Below are 20862 nucleotides of genomic sequence, written 5' to 3'. Positions count from 1 at the left end.
ACAAATGAGGCATCTGGGAGCAAAGACATTATAAATGCATGTTCATACATAAGTAGAAAAGTCAGAATTCAACCTTCGGCCATCTGACTACAGAACTGACACTTTCAACCACTATACATACTCTTTCCAAAAGGCAGTGACTTTCTTAAGAAACGGCAAGATGTTCAAGAAACTTTCATTAAACAGTAGTCCAGGCACAGTGCCAGGTGCTGCAGACAAAAAGATAAGAGAAGCACAGGCCACAAGGAGAGCCCCAGTGTAGCAGGAAAGACACAATATTTATACAATAACGTTACATATGTGATCTTGAAGTAATACAAAGGGAACACTCATTGATTGTGTGTGGCCTTGGGAAGAGGGAACCCCTCTCAGCAGAGTTCATCACAGATAAACAGTTTTATAAAACAAACTGAACCTATTTGGGGATTAAAAAAAAAATTTTCAGGCATCCAGGGCAAAATGTGAAGATATACAAAGGCACAAAGAATGCAGGATAATTTCTAATATTATTATTGAGGTGCTGCTGTGGCAAAATAATAATAGAATTGACAGGATTTGATGGAAAAAATGAAGGTGAGTGAAGTTAGGAACTAACCTGGAGAGATGATAAGGAAATCTCTAAAGACAGAACTACAAGGAGTGGAGCTACAGTGGTGATCCAGAAGTTAAGCCCAACAGTTTTCTGGAAAGCAGACGGTCTATCTGACAGTTAGAAAGGCCAACTTGTTGAACCAAGAGAAACACAACCAGGTGCATCTTGGAATGTGAGGCAGGAGGGTAGAGGCAGACAGGCGAGTGTTTCCTGACTCAAAGTTTTGAAAGTTAAAGACTGCATGTACATGTCAAAATTATTCTCTACTCTGACAGCACTTCACTGCAGAGTGAAGTGCAGAAATTGAATTACATAATGTCTTTATCTTCAAACTGCCAGAGTAATATAATACATATGTTTTTAAATGTATTTTTTAATGTATTTTTAAGTGTAACAAATCATTCTAACTAAGGTAGCAGGTGCAGCAGAAATATTTCAGACACGCTGTTAGGTAAATAAGAAATACTGTACCTTTAGGTGATAATGAGGTTTTAGATAAATTTAAATGCTTTAATCCCTTTGGGAGTTTGGCAAATTGAATACTTAAAGAGGACACACCTGAGAAAGGAAAAAAAGAGATTAGAATTTTCAGGTTCTCGGAATTGCATTTTTTACAATGGATGAAAATTAATTTTGATTCTGATTGAAGTGATCATATTTTTCTTTCTAATATCAGACTTTGTTTTCTAAACATTTAACCATCAAGCCCTCTTTTCTTTCTGTCCTACCTACAGGGTAAGAGAAGAGGAAGATTGCCTTACTAGGCATACAATATCTGAAACTTTTCCATTGGAGATACTTTTCTTGGGGCCACGTGTCACTCTTTTTCTCATAGTTCTATTTAAAATGCAAATCCTCTTGGAAAGGATAATTGTTAACCCCTTTTCTTTTTAACCTGTCTTAATGAGTTGATGGCTCTTCTAGATGAGCGGATGTATGCTACTTAATTATTGTCAAGAAGAATGGAGTAATATTAACTATTCTGATAATGGCAGATGGATTCCTATACCTAATTGGGTTATAGCTAACAACCTCATACAGAGCTTCGGAGCATGTTTTAACTTCTTAAAAGTAGATTTTGTAACTTTGGATAACTCACCAGGAATTTACGGTATTTAAAATCAGATATCTTCTAAATTTAATAACCAGAGTGGGAGATTGGGAACACCAGCTCACCCATCCAAGGACTGCAATGAGCATAGACTGTTTTCTGGGAGGAAATAAGTAACGCACAAACGTACGCCCTTCATACAGGTCCTTCAACTGACCTCCTGCTGTAGATGAGCCATCATTTCCCCAGGGGCATGTTCTTGAGAAGGCTCCTTAAACGATGTTTATTCCTGGTCCCTTAGACTAATTATCAAGCTTCAGGCAGCAATAAGAAATTACTGTGCTGGTTGCTGCCCTATTATATAACCCCAAATTATCTACAAATCTTATCACAACTTCTAAGAAACAACATGGAGGTCATGCAGCTAGACTAAGCCTCTACATGGGCGTTTCCCCTAGAATAGTGGGTGTTCTGGGAGCCTCTGTTTCCCCACTGTGTTTCCACAGTCAAAGAAGTTTGAAAATCACTGGATTAAATCATGTTAAACAGGTTTTTATCTGAGTATTTCTAGAGACTTGAGTATGCTAATCCATTTTGTAAATTACAGGAAGAGGGCAGCCTTGATATTTAGCTGATACACTCTTGTAAAAAAAAAAAAAAAAAAAGATAAGTGACTAACAAGTTGATGTGGGAAAGGGGGGAAGACAGAATAACTGTTAAAACTTGATTAATCTAAAAGGCAAAAAAGAGAGGAAAAAAGGGGACAAATAAAAAACTGGACCAGCACTTTGGGAGGCCGAGGAGGGCGGATCACAAGGTCAGGAGATCGAGACCATCCTGGCTAACATGGTGAAACCCTGTCTCTACTAAAAATACAAAAAATTAGCCGGGCGTGGTGGCAGGCATGGGTAGTTGCAACTACTCGGGAGGCTGAGGCAGGAGAATGGCGTGAACTCAGGAGGTGGAGGTTGCAGTGAGCCGAGATCGCGCCACTGCACTCCAGCCTGGGTAACAGGGCAAGACTCCATCTCAAAAAAAAAAAAAAGGAAACAAATAGTAATACAGATTTTCACCCAAATATTTCAATGATTACATTAAATATAAATTTATTAAATATAAATATTTAATTTAAATTTATATTATTTAAAAATATTATATAAATATAAAGACTCAAATTACAAGTCAAAGATGATTTATTTGAATAAAAATATTAAATGTTTTCAAGAGCTACACCTAGAGATACATGTATTCAGAAGTGAACGTAAAAGCATGAAAAAAGATATGCTACAAACACTAACCAAAAGAAATCTGATGTAGCTGCAATAAGACAATTTAAATTTTAAGAAGCATTACTAAAGATAAATAGAATATTTCATTAAGAAGATACAATTACTCTAAATCTATGCTCTGATTAACGTCATCTGAAAATATATAAAGTAAATCTGACAGTAACAAAAGGAAAATACACATATTATTACATAAACACATACCCATATATAATAATGGAAGTTTTCTAACACACTTCTATTAGTAGCTAATAAATGAACAGAAAAAGTCAGTAAAGATATAGAGAATATCAAGATCATAATGAAAAAAGATATAACTGATATATTTAAAATGCTGTACCCAGTAACTATAGAATATATTTCTTCAAAGTCCACACTGAATACTTTCCAAAAGGAATCATATATCGAGCCATAAAGCAAGTTTCAACAAATAATAGAATGTTCCTTAGTACTGTGAATTCATACACAGAATATTTGTATGTTCTCTGTTACCACTACTGCAGTTAAAATAGGAATTATAACAATAAGATAATTAGAAAATCCCCAAATAATTATAACTTAAGCAATATATTTCTAAATAACAAAAGAGTCAAAAATCACAGTGGGAATTTTAAAAATATTTTGAGTTAAATCTAAAAACTATGGTATTAAAATCTTTTGGATCTAACAAGAGCCATGCCTAGAGAGAAATCAATAGACCTAAATACATATTTTAAGAAAGATGAAAAACTGGAAAATAATTATCTAATTATCCATCTCAAAAAACAGCAAATTAATCCTCACTCACCTCTGTAAACAGAAGGAAGGAAAAAAATAAGAAAAAGGAAAGAATCCAATTAAATAGATAGCAGCCGTAAAAATAAGTACATTTAACAAAGTTGGTTCTTTAAAAATACTAACAAAATTAATAAACTCCAGCAAGACTGGTAAAATAAATAAGAGAGATCAAATTATCAAAATCAAATGAAAAGAGAATGTAAAGATCTTACAGGCATTGAATTATAACTCGAGGGTATAAACAAATTTGTAAGTCAAAAAACTATCATTTTAATAGAAAGGAACAAATCCCTTATGAAAAACATGACAGACCAAAACTAATTTAAGAAGAATCATCTCAATAGTTCTCTATCTATTCAAGGAAACAAATCTATTATTAAAAAATCTCTCCACAGAGAGAAGCAAAAGAAGCCAAACACAAAGGAGTACATAGGCAAAGAACAGGCAAAGCTCATCCATCATGAGAAAAGTCAGAATAGTAGTTATCTTTTCCAAGTGGTAGAGGACAGGGCTGGTAATCACTGGGGCAAACCACAAGGTAAGTCTGGAGAACACTGGGAACATTCTGTCTCTTGATCTTGGTAGTGGTTTCTGGGAGAAACAAAGGCCTCTTCTCTGTTAGAAAGCATAGAGATTGGAACACTATAGATGTCAGAGCATAGGTGAGTAAAAATTTTTACATTTCCACCAATTCCTATAGCTTTCCCGGAGAGTTCAGAAACACTAAGAAAAGTAAGTGAAAAAGCAAAATACAATGAACTATTTCCATTTCAAAAATAAGGCTGAGAAGAAAAGACTTGGAACCAAGAATATAAGAATATAGGGATACTGGAAAAAATTGAGTCACTACTTCCAACTTTTAAATGCCCTAAAATCTAAATCTATGCCTTTTTCCCCCCCAAGATGGAGTCTCACTCTGTCACCCAGGCTGGAGTGCAATGGCGCCATCTCGGCTTACTGCAACCTCCTCCTCCCAGGTTCAAGGGAATCTCCTGCCTCAGCCTCCCGAGTAGCTGAGACTACAGGCGCGTGCCACCACGCTCGGCTAATTTTTTGTATTTTTAGTAAAGACGAGGTTTCACCGTGTTAGCCAGGATGGTTTCGATCTCCTGACCTTGTGATCCGCCCGCCTTGGCCTCCCAAAGTGCTAGGATTACAGGCATGAGCCACTGCGCCCGGCCAATCTATGCCATTTTAAAAATACTGCTTTACCTGTTTAACCATAAAAATATCAATTATCTCATTTAATCCTTATAACATTCTTATGTGGTAGGTAACTTGTCCAAGAACACTTAGCTAGAAAGCTGTGAAGCCAGGAATTAAACCCATGTGTTTTGACTCCGGGACTCACTGATATACACTGAGACATGAAAGACCTAAAACACCAAGAAAAGTAAGCAGCAATCCTAGAATCTATAAGTCTCTTGTCTTATTTAGAAGATCAAATTAGAGCCATCACCAAATATCTGGGAAAAAATATGAGCATAGTTCGGGTCAACAACAAACACTGGAGCTAGGATTCTAAATGGTGTCTAAACGAAATAATCGAATTTTGAATAAAGTGAGTGGAGGAGCCTGGGCAACATAGTGAGACCACATCACTATAAAAAACATTTAAAAATTAGCCAGGTGTGGTAGCACACACCTGCAATCCCAGCTACTTGGGAGACTGAGTGGGGAGGATGGCTTGAGCCCAGGAAATCGAGGTTGCAGTGAGCCATTATTATACCACCGTACTCCAGCCTGGGCAACAGAGTGAGACCTTGTCTCAAAAAAAAAAAAAAAAAGTGAGGAGAAGAAGTGAGGACAGACATTTCTGAAAAGGCTGAAATCATAAAAACTAAGGTAATTGGGACAGAGAAATAGAAAAAACAGAACACAGAATTTGTAATGCTTAGAGAAGTAAAGCATAAATGTACACACATATATTAGTATTAGAAAACTAAAACTAAAGTTTCCCCTAAACAATGTACTCTGACATTTTCTATTCTATTCCACTGCTTTAAAAAAAAAAAAAAAATGCTTGTCATGAACTATTAAACTGATTTCATGGACAGCTAATGGGTCTTGACCCACAGTCTAAAAAAACACTGTGTTAGATGAAGACCAAGAGCAAGCTGGTGAACAGGCATGGCCTGGCAACAAGGACAAGAATGGCTTGTGTATGTGTGTGGTCTGTTCACCATCTTGTTTTGCTCTTGCAGAAAGAGAGCAGGAGGGCATCCAGCATTTGAAGGATTACTCATACACATTATACCTCTGCTTACTAAGTCATACTCGAACCTCCTTTACCACAACCCCCTCAGCAATCAGAAGACTGCATGCCTGGTCCTCTATACATAGATGTGAAAATAACAGAGATTTGCTGCATCGACATTCATATCATACAACTCTTTGAGAGTTTCCAAATAACTCCCTGAGTGGAAGGTTTAGGTACAAAACCACATTCCATTTGCTATTCAAATTCCTCAGAATTCTTGGCCACTTAACTGTTAAGACCTTATCTCCCTTGTTTTTTTTGCTGTTGTTTGGTTGTTTTTTTTTTTTTGAGACAGAATTTCTCTCACAGAATTTCTCTCGGTCGCCAGGCTGGAGTGCAGTGGTGCAATCTCGGCTCGCTGCAACCTCCGACTCCCTGATTCAAGCGATTCTCCTGCCTCAGCCTCTCGGGTAGCTGGGATTACAGGCGCACACCACCACACCCAGCTAATTTTTGTATTTTTAGTAGAGATGGGGTTTCACCATATTGACAAGGATGGTCTCGATCTCCTGACCTCATGATCCGCTCGCCTCAGCCTCCCAAAGTGCTGGGATTACAGGCGTGAGCCACCGTGCCCAGGCCCTTGTATTTCTTTGAGCTTCCTTACAAATAATAGTCCTGGCTTAGTCTTTTTTATATCCTGTATAACTTAATTACAGACCTCTCATTCACCCTTTTTATTAGTTTCAAACACAAAATACCATCACTGAAAAGCTTGGGAACAAAAATTACTAAAAGTTTTCTCTAGATTGAAATTCCAATAAATATTTTACACTCAATTAGATTTCTTGTGGAATTTCCATCCATGAGCAGAAAAGCTACCGATCATCTTCAGGTATTTAGCCTGAATGAAAAGAATAAAGAATTTGTGTTCAGGAGGCTCATCCCCAAGAGTAAAGAAAGGTGGGAGATATGAATGTTGGCAGTTGTCTGTGAGCACTGGCAAATACAGCAATGAATGAATTTAGAAGGGGCAGAAATGAGAAAAGTCTTGGTCTGCGAAAATATTTTCAGGATGTCAAAATCTGAGGGTATGTGAGCAGAAACCACACAACAAACTTGGCAGGAACATTCAAGGCTATCCTTGGAATGATTCATGATGACAGCACTGGTGAATGGGATGCAGCTAGATAAAAAGACACAAAGTCACGTCTCAGAAGTAGGAAAGCAGAGGGAAAAAGCAGGCAAACATCATCTTTGAACACATGGTCTGACTCTATACAAAAGAAATCTCTCAAACTTCACCATAATTTTCAAGTGCAAATAAAAAAACTATACAAGAGAATTAAGATTGAATAAAAGCAAATAAATCAAATTTTATTTAAAGAAAATATTTGCTGATTGTGGACAAAGTCTTACACTAGACGCTTTGCATCTTAGGAAGGAAGGATGGGGAGACAGAAAACCCAGAAAGTGGGGATGAGAGGAAGCAAGGTGCTGACGCATGAGGGAAGAAATGTCCACCTCTAGTTCTCATGTGGGCAGAATGAAGTAAGTGCTATTATGGAAGTTTGCACGGGAGCTCCAAAGTGAGGGCAAGACAGAAGAAACTGCACCTGTGGTGACAAGTTGTCCAATGTGGCTGCACCTCAGAGAACATGAAGTGGACAATGGGAGAGAAAACAAAGGGCCTCAAATTCATTCTTCCTCTTCCATCTCCCCAGACAATGTTCAGTGTTTTAGGTCTAGCTTCTTTCACTTAACAGTGTTTTTGAGGTTCATCGATGATGTGGCATGTGTCAGAATTCCATTCTCTTTTGAGTAGTATTCCAGTGCACTTATTATATATACCACATTTTATGTAACCACTCTCCATTGATGAACATTTGGGTTGTTTCTACTTTTTGGCTATTATAACTAATACTGCTACAAACATTCATTCACAAGTCTCTGTGTGGACCTAAGTCTCCTTTCTCTTGGGTGATATAACTAGGAGTGGAATTGCTGGGTTATATGGCAGATTTGAGTTTAACCTTTTTTTTTTTTTTTTTGAGACAGAGTCTTGCTCTGTCGCCCAGGCTGGAGTGCAGTGGTGCCATCTCGGCTCACTGCAAGCTCCACCTCCCCAGTCGCCATTCTCCTGCCTCAGCCTCCCAAGTAGCTGGGACTACAGGTGCCCGCCACCACGCCCAGCTAATTTTTTGTATTTTAGTAGAGACAGGGTTTCACAGTGTTAGTCAGGATGGTCTCGATCTCCTGACCTCGTGATCTGCCCACCTCGGCATCCCAAAGTGCTGGGATTACAGGCGTGAGCCACCGCGCCCAGCCGAGTTTAACTTTTTAAGAAACTGTCTAACATGTTTTGCATGTGGCTGTACCATTTTACACTCCCACCAGCAATGTAGGAGTTTCCATTTCTTCACATCCTTTCTAAGACTTATTTTGATTATTGCCACACTACTGCTTTTGAAATGGTACCTCACTGTGGTTTTAATTTGCACTTCTCTATACACTGAGAAGTGTCCCCTTCCTGGTCCATCTGAACTCTGGATTTCATTTGCTTAAGAACCTTCCTCAAACAACTACCTCCCTCTGGAGATTTTTTCTTGTCTGTCAATAAATATGACTGAATCCCTCCCATTTTAAAAACAAAACCAAAAATAGCCCTCCTATCTATAAAACAGTCATCATCATGATTTCTACTTTGTCACATTCACCTCTCTGTAGTGTCTAATAGAGAAACATTTGTTTTTCCTAAGAATTGAGTATACCCTAGAGAAACTCCTATTCCAGTACTATGCATCCATTAACTTCAGCTTTGGCTTATTCTATGAGGGTGCTTTTTGCGTGATCTAGTTTTCTAATTCAGTCTCAACCTTCCTGTAGATTCACTACTATAGATGATGACAAGTTACCCTGGAGATTTTTGCTTGAATACAACCTAGGTATCTTTGTCAGCACAAAACAATGACCATATTAAGGACAAAAAGAAAAACTGAACATCTATATCAGTATATTCAGCTCAGTTTAATAATTAATACTCGGCTGGGCGCGGTGGCTCACGCCTGTAATCCCAGCACTTTGGGAGGCCGAGGTGGGCGGATCACAAGGTCAGGAGTTCAAGATCAACCTGACTAACATGGTGAAACCCCATCTCTACTAAAAAAAAAAAAAAAAAAATACAAAAAATTAGCTGGGCATGGTGGTGGGTGCCTGTAGTCCCAGCTACTTGGGAGGCTGAGGAAGAAGAATGGCATGAACCTAGGAGGCAGAGCTTGCAGTGAGCCAAGATCGCGCCACTGCACTCCAGCCTAGGCAACAAAGCAAGACTCCGTCTCAAAAAAAAAAAAAAAATTAATACTCATCAAATATAACATTGAAAGGTGAAAGGCCTTATTCAACAAACCTGGAAAATATTTGCAACAGAAAATGAAAACAAAATAGTCCCACTAGAGATAAACAAATTCCTTCTTAAACCTTGTCCATCAATGTTCCACTAAGAATTCAAATTCTCGAGTTTCCCTTTCTAAACCTACTGACTCCTCTCTCTACCCATGCAAACACTTTTAATAAAACATTCTGACTCTTTGTGAACTATAGTCCTTCATCCTTTCCCTATTCTCACACTCAAATCTTGTTTAAATATTAAAAGATAATAGTGGTAAAGAGAATTCTAAGATAGTCCCCAAGATTCTCACCCCCTGGTGTATATGCCCTGTGCAATTTCCTTGAATATGAGGGTGGGGAGCAGTAAATATACTGTTGACTCTTGAACAACATGGGTTTGAACTGCACTGGTCCACTTCTGTGTGGATTTTTCTCCACCTCTGCCACTGCTGACACAGCAAGATTAAGGCCTTCTTTTCTTCCTCCTTCTCCTCAGCCTAGTCAATGTGAAGATGACCAAGATAAAGACCTTTATGATGATCTACTTCCACTTAACGAATAGGAAATATATTTTCTCTTTCTTATGATTTTCTTAATAAAATTTTATTTTATTTAGCCTAAAGAATACAATATATAATTTATAACATACAAAATACATGTTAGTCAACTTTTTATTGGCAAAGCTTCCAGTCAACAGTGCTATTAGTAGTTAAGTTTTGAGGGAGTCAAGTTACGTGTGGATCTTTGATTGCTTGGAGTCAATGTCCCTAACTCTTGCACTGTTCAAGGGTCAACAGCAATGAGACATCACTACCATAATTAGGTTACCAATCACTTGACTTTGAGTTCATGAAAAACAGGGAAATTATCATGGGTGGGCCTGGTCCAGTCAGGTGAACTGTTTAAAAGAAACTAAAGCATCAGAGAGATGTACTCCAGCTGGCCTCACACACAAAGCAAACTGCTGTGCTGTGAGATAAGGGGGTCACATGGCAAGAACCCTTCTAGGAGCACAGCCTCTAGGAGCTGGGAGTGGTGCCCACTGACAGCTAGCAAGAAACTAGGGACCTCGAGCCTATAGCTCCAAGGAAATTAATTCCACCAACAACCAGTGAACTTAAGGAGGACTCCAGGTCACAGATGAGAGCACAACCCCTGCTGACAACTTGCCTTGTCTTGAGAGACAGACCCAGAGCACAGAACCCAGCTAACTCGTACCCAGACTCCTGAGCCAAGGACAGTATGAGATAATAAATTTATATCATTTTAAGCTGCCAAGTATGTGGTAATTCGTTATGCAGGACTACATAACTAACAAAATATATTAAAAATAATATCTTCCTTTCCTTTTGTTTCACTTCAAAAAGGTAAAGCAGATCATACAATTTTAACATAAGCATTTATATGAAAGGTTGGAAAGAACTGGAAGCCAACAGGACCATCAACAGCACTTATAATTACAACTTAGCTTGATACAGCTCTTCAGGCATGGCTAAATTAAAATTCTCTAATCCTCTTACAATTCTGGCATCAATGATAATGAGAACTCTGCAGTACCTCTATCCTCCAGTGGGTTGCCAGCAAGGTTAATTGTGTGGAGTCCTGAGTTGGGATTATGTGCTAGAGCACTGGCCAGTTTTTGTGCAAAATCTCTGCGTGTAAACAAAACAATTAGATTAAATAACAAAATGTGAAACCATTCAGATGGAACATTTAAAGCTTAGAACAGAGTGAAATCTAAATAGAGAAAGCTCCCTTACAATATTAGTCTATATAGCATATATTTCTTAATACCCATTTACACCTCATTAGAGAATTTATAAAGCCACAGCCAGAAAATGATTCATTTTGATTGGCCAAAAGCAAAAAGAAAATATATAATTGCCCCTTTAAAGGCACTCTGTTGTGTGCTATTAATAGTACTTTCTGGCCCCTCCATAATTAAAAAAAAAAAATCCTGGATTGAACCTGCTTTTCATGAAAATTATAGTATTCACCACCTCTTATTTCTCATTCCATGCAATTGTGAATGCAAAACTGATTATACTAATTATTAAGTTTAAAGGTTACAATTGCTAGTGCTACATTTTGGCAAAAATTAAAACCACTGTTTTAGTTATGTTTAACTTCAAATAACGTACTAAGTGCTATGATTATGAAACTGTCAACCCTCCTCAGTTAGCAGTAAAATCTTTATTCTACTAGATTCTAACTCTTATGCTCTTAACAGTAGGCTTAGGTAGTGACTACTAAACCACTAGATAAAGACTATGCAAGTGTTAACCTGAAAAGGGAGAAGAAATGACTAAAACTGATCAAAGCAAAGCAGTAAAGTCATACGAAATATGTTATCACTATGACCACCAGTAATGATAATAATAAAACCTACATATACCACCTACAGAGTAAAAGGCACTTTGCCAAGTACTTTAAATATATTAATTCATTTACCTTCGCAATTTTAATTCTATAGAATAGACATTATTATTATCCCCATTTTAAGAGTGAAGAGAATGAGGCACAGAAAGCGTAAACAACTTGTGCAAGGCCAGGAGGCATCTGGCTCAAGGAACTATGCTCTTAAAAACGATACTATGTACTCTCAAAAATATCAAGTGACACAATATCAAGAGATGTTACCAAATTCTTAGCCTTCATGATGATGGCAATTATAGGGATTTTTTTTTCCCAGAAGGAAAAACATTGCTGTATATGTGATCGGCCCAATTAAAAAAAAAAAAAAAAAACTATGAATTAATTAGAAGAGCAAATGGCACAGAGTTTTAAAGCAACATATTTATATATTCAGGAAAATACTCACGTTCTAAGTCCAGCATTTTCCAACACCAATTCTTCCAGTCGATTGGACCTACTCACCACCCTCAAGATCTGTTCACAGACATCAGTGGACTGTAACAGAAAACATTCTTTGACTATTCCATAACTCTAAAGAAGAAAAACTTTATTGTTATAAATCTATGCAATGCAAAGTTTTAATTAAGTAAAACATTCGCTCATTCAATAAGCCTTGAATGAGCATCTACTACTACGCACCATCATGATGAAGATCCTGGAAATACAATGATATAAAGGAGAAAGTCTCGGCCTTCAAGAGTGTGCCATCCAGCAGGGGAAACAGACAAGAAGAATACTATGGTCAAGAGTTTGTGTCCCCACCCCCTCCTAAAATTCATAGTTAAAAACCTAATCCCCACTGTGATAGCATTAGCAATTAGGTGCCTTTGGGAACGGACTAGGTCATGATGGTGGGGCCCTCATGAAGGAATTAGTGCTTTCGTAAAAGAGGCCCCAGAGAGCTATCTTGCCCCTTCCATTTAGTAAAGACAAGGCTAAAAGGCACCACCTGTAAACAAGAAAGTGTGCCCTCACCAGACACCAAGTCTGCTGGAGCCTTGATCTTGGACTTCTCTGCCTCAAGAACTGGAAAATAAACCTGTTATTTATAAGCTACCCAATCTATGGCACTTTGTTGTAGCAGCCTGAATAAGATAAAAATATACAATTATGATAAAATAATAAAAAGACCATTTTGGTAGTGCAATGCATACGTATAGGTGCACCTAATCCAGGCTCATGAAACTTAGAGGGCTTCCCAAAGAAAGTGACGTTCAACATGGAGAGCTGAAGACTAAGTGTTAGTGATTATGATAATGATGTTGAAAATATCTTTGTGGAGTTCTCACCATGTGCCAGGCACTGAGTTAAGCCCTCTATGTGTATGTCATTATAAAACCATTAAAGATTATTATTCCATGTTCATAGATAAGAAAATTAAGGTTTAAAGAGGTCATAAACTTAAATAGGAAGGCTAAATAAGTACTTGATGAACGCTAACTGGTATTAGGATGTTCCTACTGGAACATAAATAGGATAAAGTGGGAAACAACCTAATAATAGGAAAAAGCTTAATAAATAATTGTCTCATGTTAATAAACATAAAATAAATTGTCTCATGTAATAAAAAATGTCAAAAAAAACCATTATGTAGTTATATAACTATTATGCCTATATGTTAAACAAGATTACAACAATTAAAATGAGTAATATATAACAAAATTTTCAGGGGACAGTGAAAAATGAAGAGTTGTGCCCTGGTGGTAGAATTGTGCATTTTTTTCTTTATTAATGTTTTTATATTTATAACCTGCCTCATTCCAAAACTAATTTAAAGTGGTTCTTGACCTTAATATTACTTATACATTAAAAAGTCATTTTGGCTTGTGCCTGTAATCCCAGAACTTTGGGAAACTGAGGAAGGCAGATTACTTGAGCTCAAGAGTTCAAGACCAGCCTTGGGAACATGGTGAAATTCCATGTCTACAAAATATACAAAAAGTAGTGGGGTGAGGTCCCAGACTGCGCACGCCTGCAGTCCCAGCTACTCAGGAGGGTAAGGTGGGAGAATCACTTGAGCCCAGGATGTCAAGGCTGCATTGAACCATCATGGCACCACTGCATCCCAGCCTGGGCCACAGAGTGAGACCCTGTTTCACACATGCACACACACACACACACAAAGTGATTTTAAAATTCTCCTTGCAACCTAGGGTGTACTAAATACTTCATGATATTTAGAAAAAAGAGTGAGAGAAAGAAGGCATGTTCTATGTGCCATGGCATATAATATCAAAGCACTTTCTTTTCTTAAAATATCACATAAAAATATTACAGTACTTTGACATATCAGATCACAAATACCCAACTGGATTAACCGTAATTGGAACACAGTCTGAATGTGGCACAAGTTCTCTAGCCAAGTATTTTTAAGAAAACCCAACTTGGATACACCCCAAGTCCCACAGCATGTAAGGCTCTCATAATTCTTATTTGCTGTTTGATTCCATTCTGTCTATAATGCCACTTTTACACTGTTGCTGGGTTTCTAATGTGTCCCACTGATTTAGGAGGAAAGAGAAAAATTCCAATTGACCTGATGCCTACAATTTACATTATGCTGACAGTGATGATATTCAAAATGGTGACACCCTTATCAGTATAATTCTTTATCTCACAATGTACATACAAAGGAATTGATCTTATTCTGTGTTGTCATGATAAAAAGTGATTACTTAGATAATGTTTTTGCAGAGATTATCCTAATAACCAGAAATAATTCTTGGGATCATTACCATTTCTCGGCTACCTTGCAGTGCACCCAGAAAAGTAATTTACCATAATGCTTTCAAGATTTATAGCTCATTGGGGTATAAATAGTGTAATACAGATTTATTAAGGAAAATGTATGAAAGTGTCTCAAACTTTTCTTTAAAATGCCAGTAGGGGAGACATGTAACAAATCATTCATGATTATATTAATTCTACTAATTTTTATTGAGTGCCAAGTACATTAAAAGCATCATTTTCTACAGGGATGAATATAAGGAAATGAAACTTTTAAAGGGAGACACACTCAAACCTAGCTACTAAGTATAATGTGATAATTCCAATAGTGTTATCCAAATGTCTACAGCACATGCATCAATTTAGGAAATTTTTTAAAAACTGGATACAGTGGCTCTCCAGGAGCTTGCATTCAGTTAAAAATGGAATGTAAACAACAAAAACTAGAATCACTATAGAGTAATAAATGAACTATTGCAAAATAAAATAATTTTTAAAAATGGAACTTCAGAACTGAAAGAAATGTATACATTATCTGGTCCCACCATGTCATTCCCTAAAGACTAAAAAAAGATGCTCACCAATTTGCCTGAGTTGCAAAACAGAAGAAGCTGAGCAAGACCCCAATTCTATTGTTTTTTTAATGAATCAAGAATGTTGGCCAAAAACATGGTCCTAATTGCATATTCAGTACCATTTTTTTAAAAAATCCTTGACTTAAATTAGAAATAGTGATTGCTAATTTGCTTCATAAGATCAACATAAAGTCATATTTTTCTTGTGGCACCTTAGCACAGGAGGCTTTTATTGGACTAGGAACAATCTTAACCCAGAGAGCTCATATAACTTGAGAAGCAGCCACTTATTTTTGCCCTTGCACTTCATGTTTACAAAATCCAAAGATGTGCTTCTTCACAGTGTTCTTTTCTTTGAACAAACCCAATGTTAGACAGTGCTTTGAGACTGCCCACTTCAGTACCAATCAAAAGGGAAAGTATCATTTCTTTTTAACTTTGGGTAAAAAACATCAAGAATTTAGTATTCTTTTTGAAGACCTGTAGAGTAATATCCACAAAGATCACTTCATTTTAAAATACCAAATATTAAAAATATATGCAAACTGTATTTTTGTGTTTAAATCTCAGTTAATAGAAAAGCAGCATGAGCAGTCCTCACATCCTGTCACTCCACTTCCTTCCATCCCAGGACACCTAAGAAAGCATACTAGCACTTACATGCTTTGTTTTGCCAGGACTGAAATGATTAGGTGCATATTTTATGTCCTAAACATCTAAGGCGCCGAAAGGAGATGATACCTGGGAGGAATAATGACAGAATGGCAGCAGCAATTGCCTGGACACCTTCCTGTAACTGCAGGTTGGGACAATCTCCAAAAGCGAGATATCCACAACCTTCTTGAAACCCTCTTGAGGCCCCATTTTGAAATTCACAAGGTTATGTAAATGTTTGAATGAGCCAGGAAAACTGACATGGTAGCAAACCATTGTTCTCTCTGATCCCACAATCCCTGGACTAATCTTCTCATTCCTCCAATGGCTCCCCTTTCCCACCTGTATTCTTTGCTGGCTCCAGTCCTGGAAATGGTCCCATCCCAGCAAGCAGCAAACAAGGGACTTCTATTCTTAGGTCTCCCATCATGGCTACCTGTCTGCTCCCTGAGGGATCACCTGGCTCCAACTCATGCCAACCCTCACTCCATCATCACTGCTCAGACACAACTCTGGTTTGAATTATATAGTTCACATAATTCATACTCTCATATTTGTTCATTTCTCAATCTCTTTGATAACTTATTAGACATCTACTTATTAAACCAATTTTTATTACATAGTTACTATGAGCCACACACTCTCATATGCACTGGATAGAGATGAATAAGAAATGGTTCCAACTAGCTCACAATAACAGGTATGCAGAAAGCTGAGGCCCTGGAAGGTCAGGTAAGTTATCTAAGGTAACACAGCCTTGTAATAAAAATCAGAATCTGAAATCCAGGTTTCTGATTCCAAGTCCATGCATTTTCCTCTACCATATTGGCTCTTAAGGGGCCCCAAATGAGTTTAGTCCATTTTGATACATATAATGTTTTAGGCCACCCCTACCCCAGGCAAATTCAGAGAACCAAGTCACCTTCCCACTAGCCAGTCTCAACCCTCCATGTCCCACAGATCCATGTCTCATTCCAAGTCCGATGTATTCACTATGAAAATCTTAACTCTGAAAGTTAGAGGCTTAAACGTGAGAGTCTCCAGGAAAACATATAAATTCTTTCTTATCCCATAACAAACACCAGAGAGTTAATTTATGGATAAGCATCTGTCCATATGACTGATGTGAACTGGCAACAACCCCAACACAGCATCTTATTTCCACTAATAAAATACACCAAATATTTTTCTCCTTCATACCTTACAAAAACAGATTTCACTTTAATTTCATTTTGCTTTCATATAAATCTACCCAAAACCCCATCTTGAGAATCAACATTAACTATCATTACTGGACCAGGGGAACTCTACCTGTTAATGTTTTCCTAAATTCTTAGGAAGGGAAACTTTGTAGAGACAGAGTGTAAGATAGGAATAAAAAATCTGCTATTTGCAGCTGTGCAAATGTAACTTTAACAGTTTTTGCCAACTGAATCACTTTATACTAAAGGCTACAATAAATGTATCTTTTTGTTCATCTTCTTAAATTGCCTGAAACAGCTGAATACATGAGGAAATACTTGGAAGCATCTCACAGTACAAATTTGACTAAATGTTATGCAAATCATTTAAAGGAAAATACCTCCTCAAGAAATAAAATGTATACAGCTTACCAGTATAGTAAAAAAAAATTTTTCACAATTATTGGGTTTTTGAAATCTTGCATGTTTGATTACTTACCAGTTTTAGATCCTTAGAGGACAGCTTTGTGAACCACTGATTATATTCCAGAGCAGCAATGATAGGTATTAGGTCCCTGGAAGCAGAAACAACAAAGTATATGAAAGTGCTCCTACAGTAGCTACACTGACACTTAATTTTTAATCCACGACATCCAAGTTCACCTGTTAATTTCTATTATTCAGAAACACAACATCCAGTTGGTCACTAGACAACAACTAAGTTCTCAAAGACTGATCTTCAAAGTTCCCAAAAGTTGAAGTAAATTGCCTCTAGGGACTCTGTTTCCTACTTTCAAAGGAAAGAGGCTGCTATCAGAATTTGCTTGAAGAATCTCCTTGCTCTGAGAGAAATCATACCTCTAAGTCCATACTAATAACAAGTCTTATTTCTTTAGACCTCTCCTTCATAAAATCTTTTTTTTTTTTTTTTTTTTTTTTTGAGACAGGGTCTCACTTTGTCACCCAAGGTGGAGTGCAATGACGTGATCATGGCTCACTGCAGCCTTGATGTCCCAACTCAGGTGATTCTCCCACCTCAGCCTCCCAAGTAGCTGGGACTACAGGCACGTGCCACCACGCCTGGCTAATTTTGGTATGGATGGGGTTTCCCCATGTTCCCCAGGCTAGTCTCAAACTCTTGGGCTCAAAGAAACCCATCCACCTTGGCCCCCACCCAAAGTGCTGAGATTACAGGCACAAGCCACAGTGCCTGGCCTCCTTCATAAATTCTTTAACCATCACTTATCTCATATAGTATTCTCTAATCAGAGGAGTTCATATTGCAAACTAGGTACTGCCTACCCTGACAGTAAGTGGCACTGGATGGATTCCCAATGCTTAGCAAGCATTTTGCAACCATTTGGTCTTTCTTTTTTTTTTTTAGTTCTTAGTAGTGATTACATCCATAAGACAGCCCAGGTGCATTTTTGTCTTAGGCTTCCTATCAGCTCTTCGACCATGTAGTGAAGCTATTTGCGTGACAGTTCTGCCTCCATTCCAATCTTGCAGCCTAAGCTCCCACAACTCATCCCATGCTCAAGATAAAAAGCTGACAACTTGTTACTCATCTAACATGATGTGCAATTTCACATTCAGAATAATCTTTTACTGCTCTGTTCAGTTATGAAAATCAATGTGTCCTTAAATGCCACTATCACACATCCTCACCTCCTTAAGTCCTCTCCTGGTCAAACCCCACCTCCCTTTTTAGCATTTATTTATTCTATCTTATATTATAGTTTGTTGCTTTAAGTATCAGTCCCCTACCACCCCCAATTATTAAGTTCTTTGAAAACCAAGCCTTTGTCTACTTCAGTTTTTTAGCTTTAGTGAGGTCATACCAGTTTTATACTCAGTGCAGGACAAGTAGCAGATACTCAGATTTTTTACTGAAATAGAAAAGAAAGGCAGAAGGTGGAAAGAGGTCTGAGAATCAATATTATCTCATAGCTCTGGGTGGCCCGGCCCTATGCTTGGCACTCTACACAGACCAGTGCATTTAAGTCTCAAAACAACCCCAGGAGTTACTGTTGTTTACGTCTTACAGATGAAGGAACAGATGTTCAGAAAATAAAGTGAAACTAGGCCAAAGGGACAGAACTACAGTCAGAATCCTGGCTCTGAAGCACCAAATGTGTGCAGTTTCAACACACATGCTTTAAAAAGATGAGATGAGTGCCCACAGGTAGTAGAAAAAAAAATCCATAGAAATAGGCAGGCTCATTCATGTGTTTCCACATGCCAGGTTTTCTACTGACAAGCCTCTTTACTAACTTTGCCTAAGTTTAAAATTTTTTTTACGTTTTAGATTAAAAAGGAGAACAACTCTTTCAATAGTTATTTTATGGTCTTCACTCTCTTCGTCCCCCTCCATTGACCACATGCTCTGTGCTCAGAACAAGTTCCTGTACCTCTCCCTATTGCCTAATTACAGGTTGTAGCTTCTCTAAGGGTGAATTCCATCTTATTACAGAGTCCCCAAAGCCCACGCTGAGAGTTCTCTTGTATATTTCAACATTCAGAACTATGGCAAAGCAGTCTCATCTTTTTTTGTGGATTTAATGTCAAGGAGTGACCACACTTTGGAACCACTTTTTTGTGTATTCTGTTCTGTCACACGATCTGATTTGGAGTATAACTGGCTTTTGTCATAGATGAAGTCATTTTCAGGAACTGAAGGGCACATCATTTTATAGAATCATGAATGCAGTGGGTACAACAGCATCATCTCTACATATGACAATACTTAACACCAAAAATGCTTATGGTTCAATATTTAATTTTTAAGGTATACAGCATTCTAAAGTGTACATCTGTGTGATATAATATATAATTGGGATTAATAAAATCTACATATAAAAAAGATATAAATGCTAACAAATATAGACTTTTCTTAAAAAAAAAGAAATATAGCCAAATGTCATAAAGATACCTTGTCAGCATTAAAGGTGTTATTAATTTCTTCTAACAAAATTATTATGTTTTTAAATTATTCTATGATTCATATTCATAATCTATTTTACAGAATTAAATCTTCTACGGATGATATAAACAAAATTTTGCTCTAGAAAAAATTATTCATGAGGAGGATGGAGATTAAGCATATCGGCATGGTTTGCCTACCATGTTTCTCTAAATTGTGTTAATGCCTAGGCTTTTTATGTTAAAAAAAACAATTAGAAGGAGACAATCACATATTACACTCAGCAGATATTTATTTAGTCCTCAGTACTAGGCAGGGTTATTAGGTTCTGAGAGCTAAGAGATGAAAAAGAAGTGTAGCTCTTACTCCTCTGCTGCACTCCACTGGTAAAGAAAAACCCCTACTCAACTATCTGTAATACAATGAGAGACGTGCCGAATAGGGAAAATGTTAAAAAAGAAACAAACAAAAAGCCCTAAGAGCGCAGTAGGACAGCAAGTAATTCAGCCTGAAGTAAATAGGGAATGGCTCACCGGCTTAAAAGATCAGAAGGAAACCAACCAGCCAGGGAGACAGAGTATTTTAAGAAATTAGGAATAGCATGTACGATGGCACAGGAACCTGAGCATATCCAGCAATTCCATCCATTCTTATGTTCAACAAATGCTGGCCATCATGCATGAATCACTGGGCCTGATGCAAAAATGAACATAGAAAATGGTCCCTGCCCTGTAAGACTGATGGCCTGGCACAGCCTAGCAGGAGACTCAGGAAGGAAAAGCAGCTGTAATACAGTGAAACAAGCCCTAGTGAGGTAGGGGGAATACAAAATACTATGTGTGCATATAAAAGGGGTGCTAATCAAGACAACCAAGTTGAGAAAGAGGATGTTACTGAGCCCTCAGAGATGAGGGAGTGGGATGAGACACATATTATAAGCAGAAGAAATAGGCAACAGAGTAAGGTATGGCTTAGTCTAAGAGTTCTTAGATCTCCGAAAAGCAAAATACAAAAATAAAAAAATTGATAAACTGGACTTTATTCCAAATTAAAAACTTGCTCTACAAAAGATGTTAAGAGAAGAAAAAGATAAG

General features: G+C 37.5%; 1 protein-coding gene across 15 annotated transcripts in view; it reads right to left on the bottom strand.

Moving 5' to 3' along the window:
• The window catches only part of CARMIL1 (capping protein regulator and myosin 1 linker 1), a 337716-nt gene that overhangs the window by 132870 nt on the left and 183984 nt on the right, over positions 1-20862 (bottom strand). For all 15 annotated transcript variants that reach the window (XR_009211234.1, XR_009211235.1, XR_009211233.1 and 12 more), the window contains 4 exons: positions 17345-17420; positions 12115-12203; positions 10851-10945; positions 1064-1150 (listed from right to left, as the gene is read on the bottom strand). Coding sequence is in view for 11 of the 15 variants with exons in the window: in XM_058432050.1 (XP_058288033.1) it covers positions 1064-1150; positions 10851-10945; positions 12115-12203; positions 17345-17420 (347 nt within the window). In the remaining 4 variants the exon portion in view is untranslated. The remainder of the gene's footprint in view (positions 1-1063; positions 1151-10850; positions 10946-12114; positions 12204-17344; positions 17421-20862) is intronic.

Source organism: Hylobates moloch, unplaced genomic scaffold, assembly GCF_009828535.3.
Source record: "Hylobates moloch isolate HMO894 unplaced genomic scaffold, HMol_V3 SCAFFOLD_20, whole genome shotgun sequence".
Taxonomy (NCBI): Eukaryota; Metazoa; Chordata; class Mammalia; order Primates; family Hylobatidae; genus Hylobates; species Hylobates moloch.
This window is presented reverse-complemented; position numbering and strand designations above follow the sequence as displayed.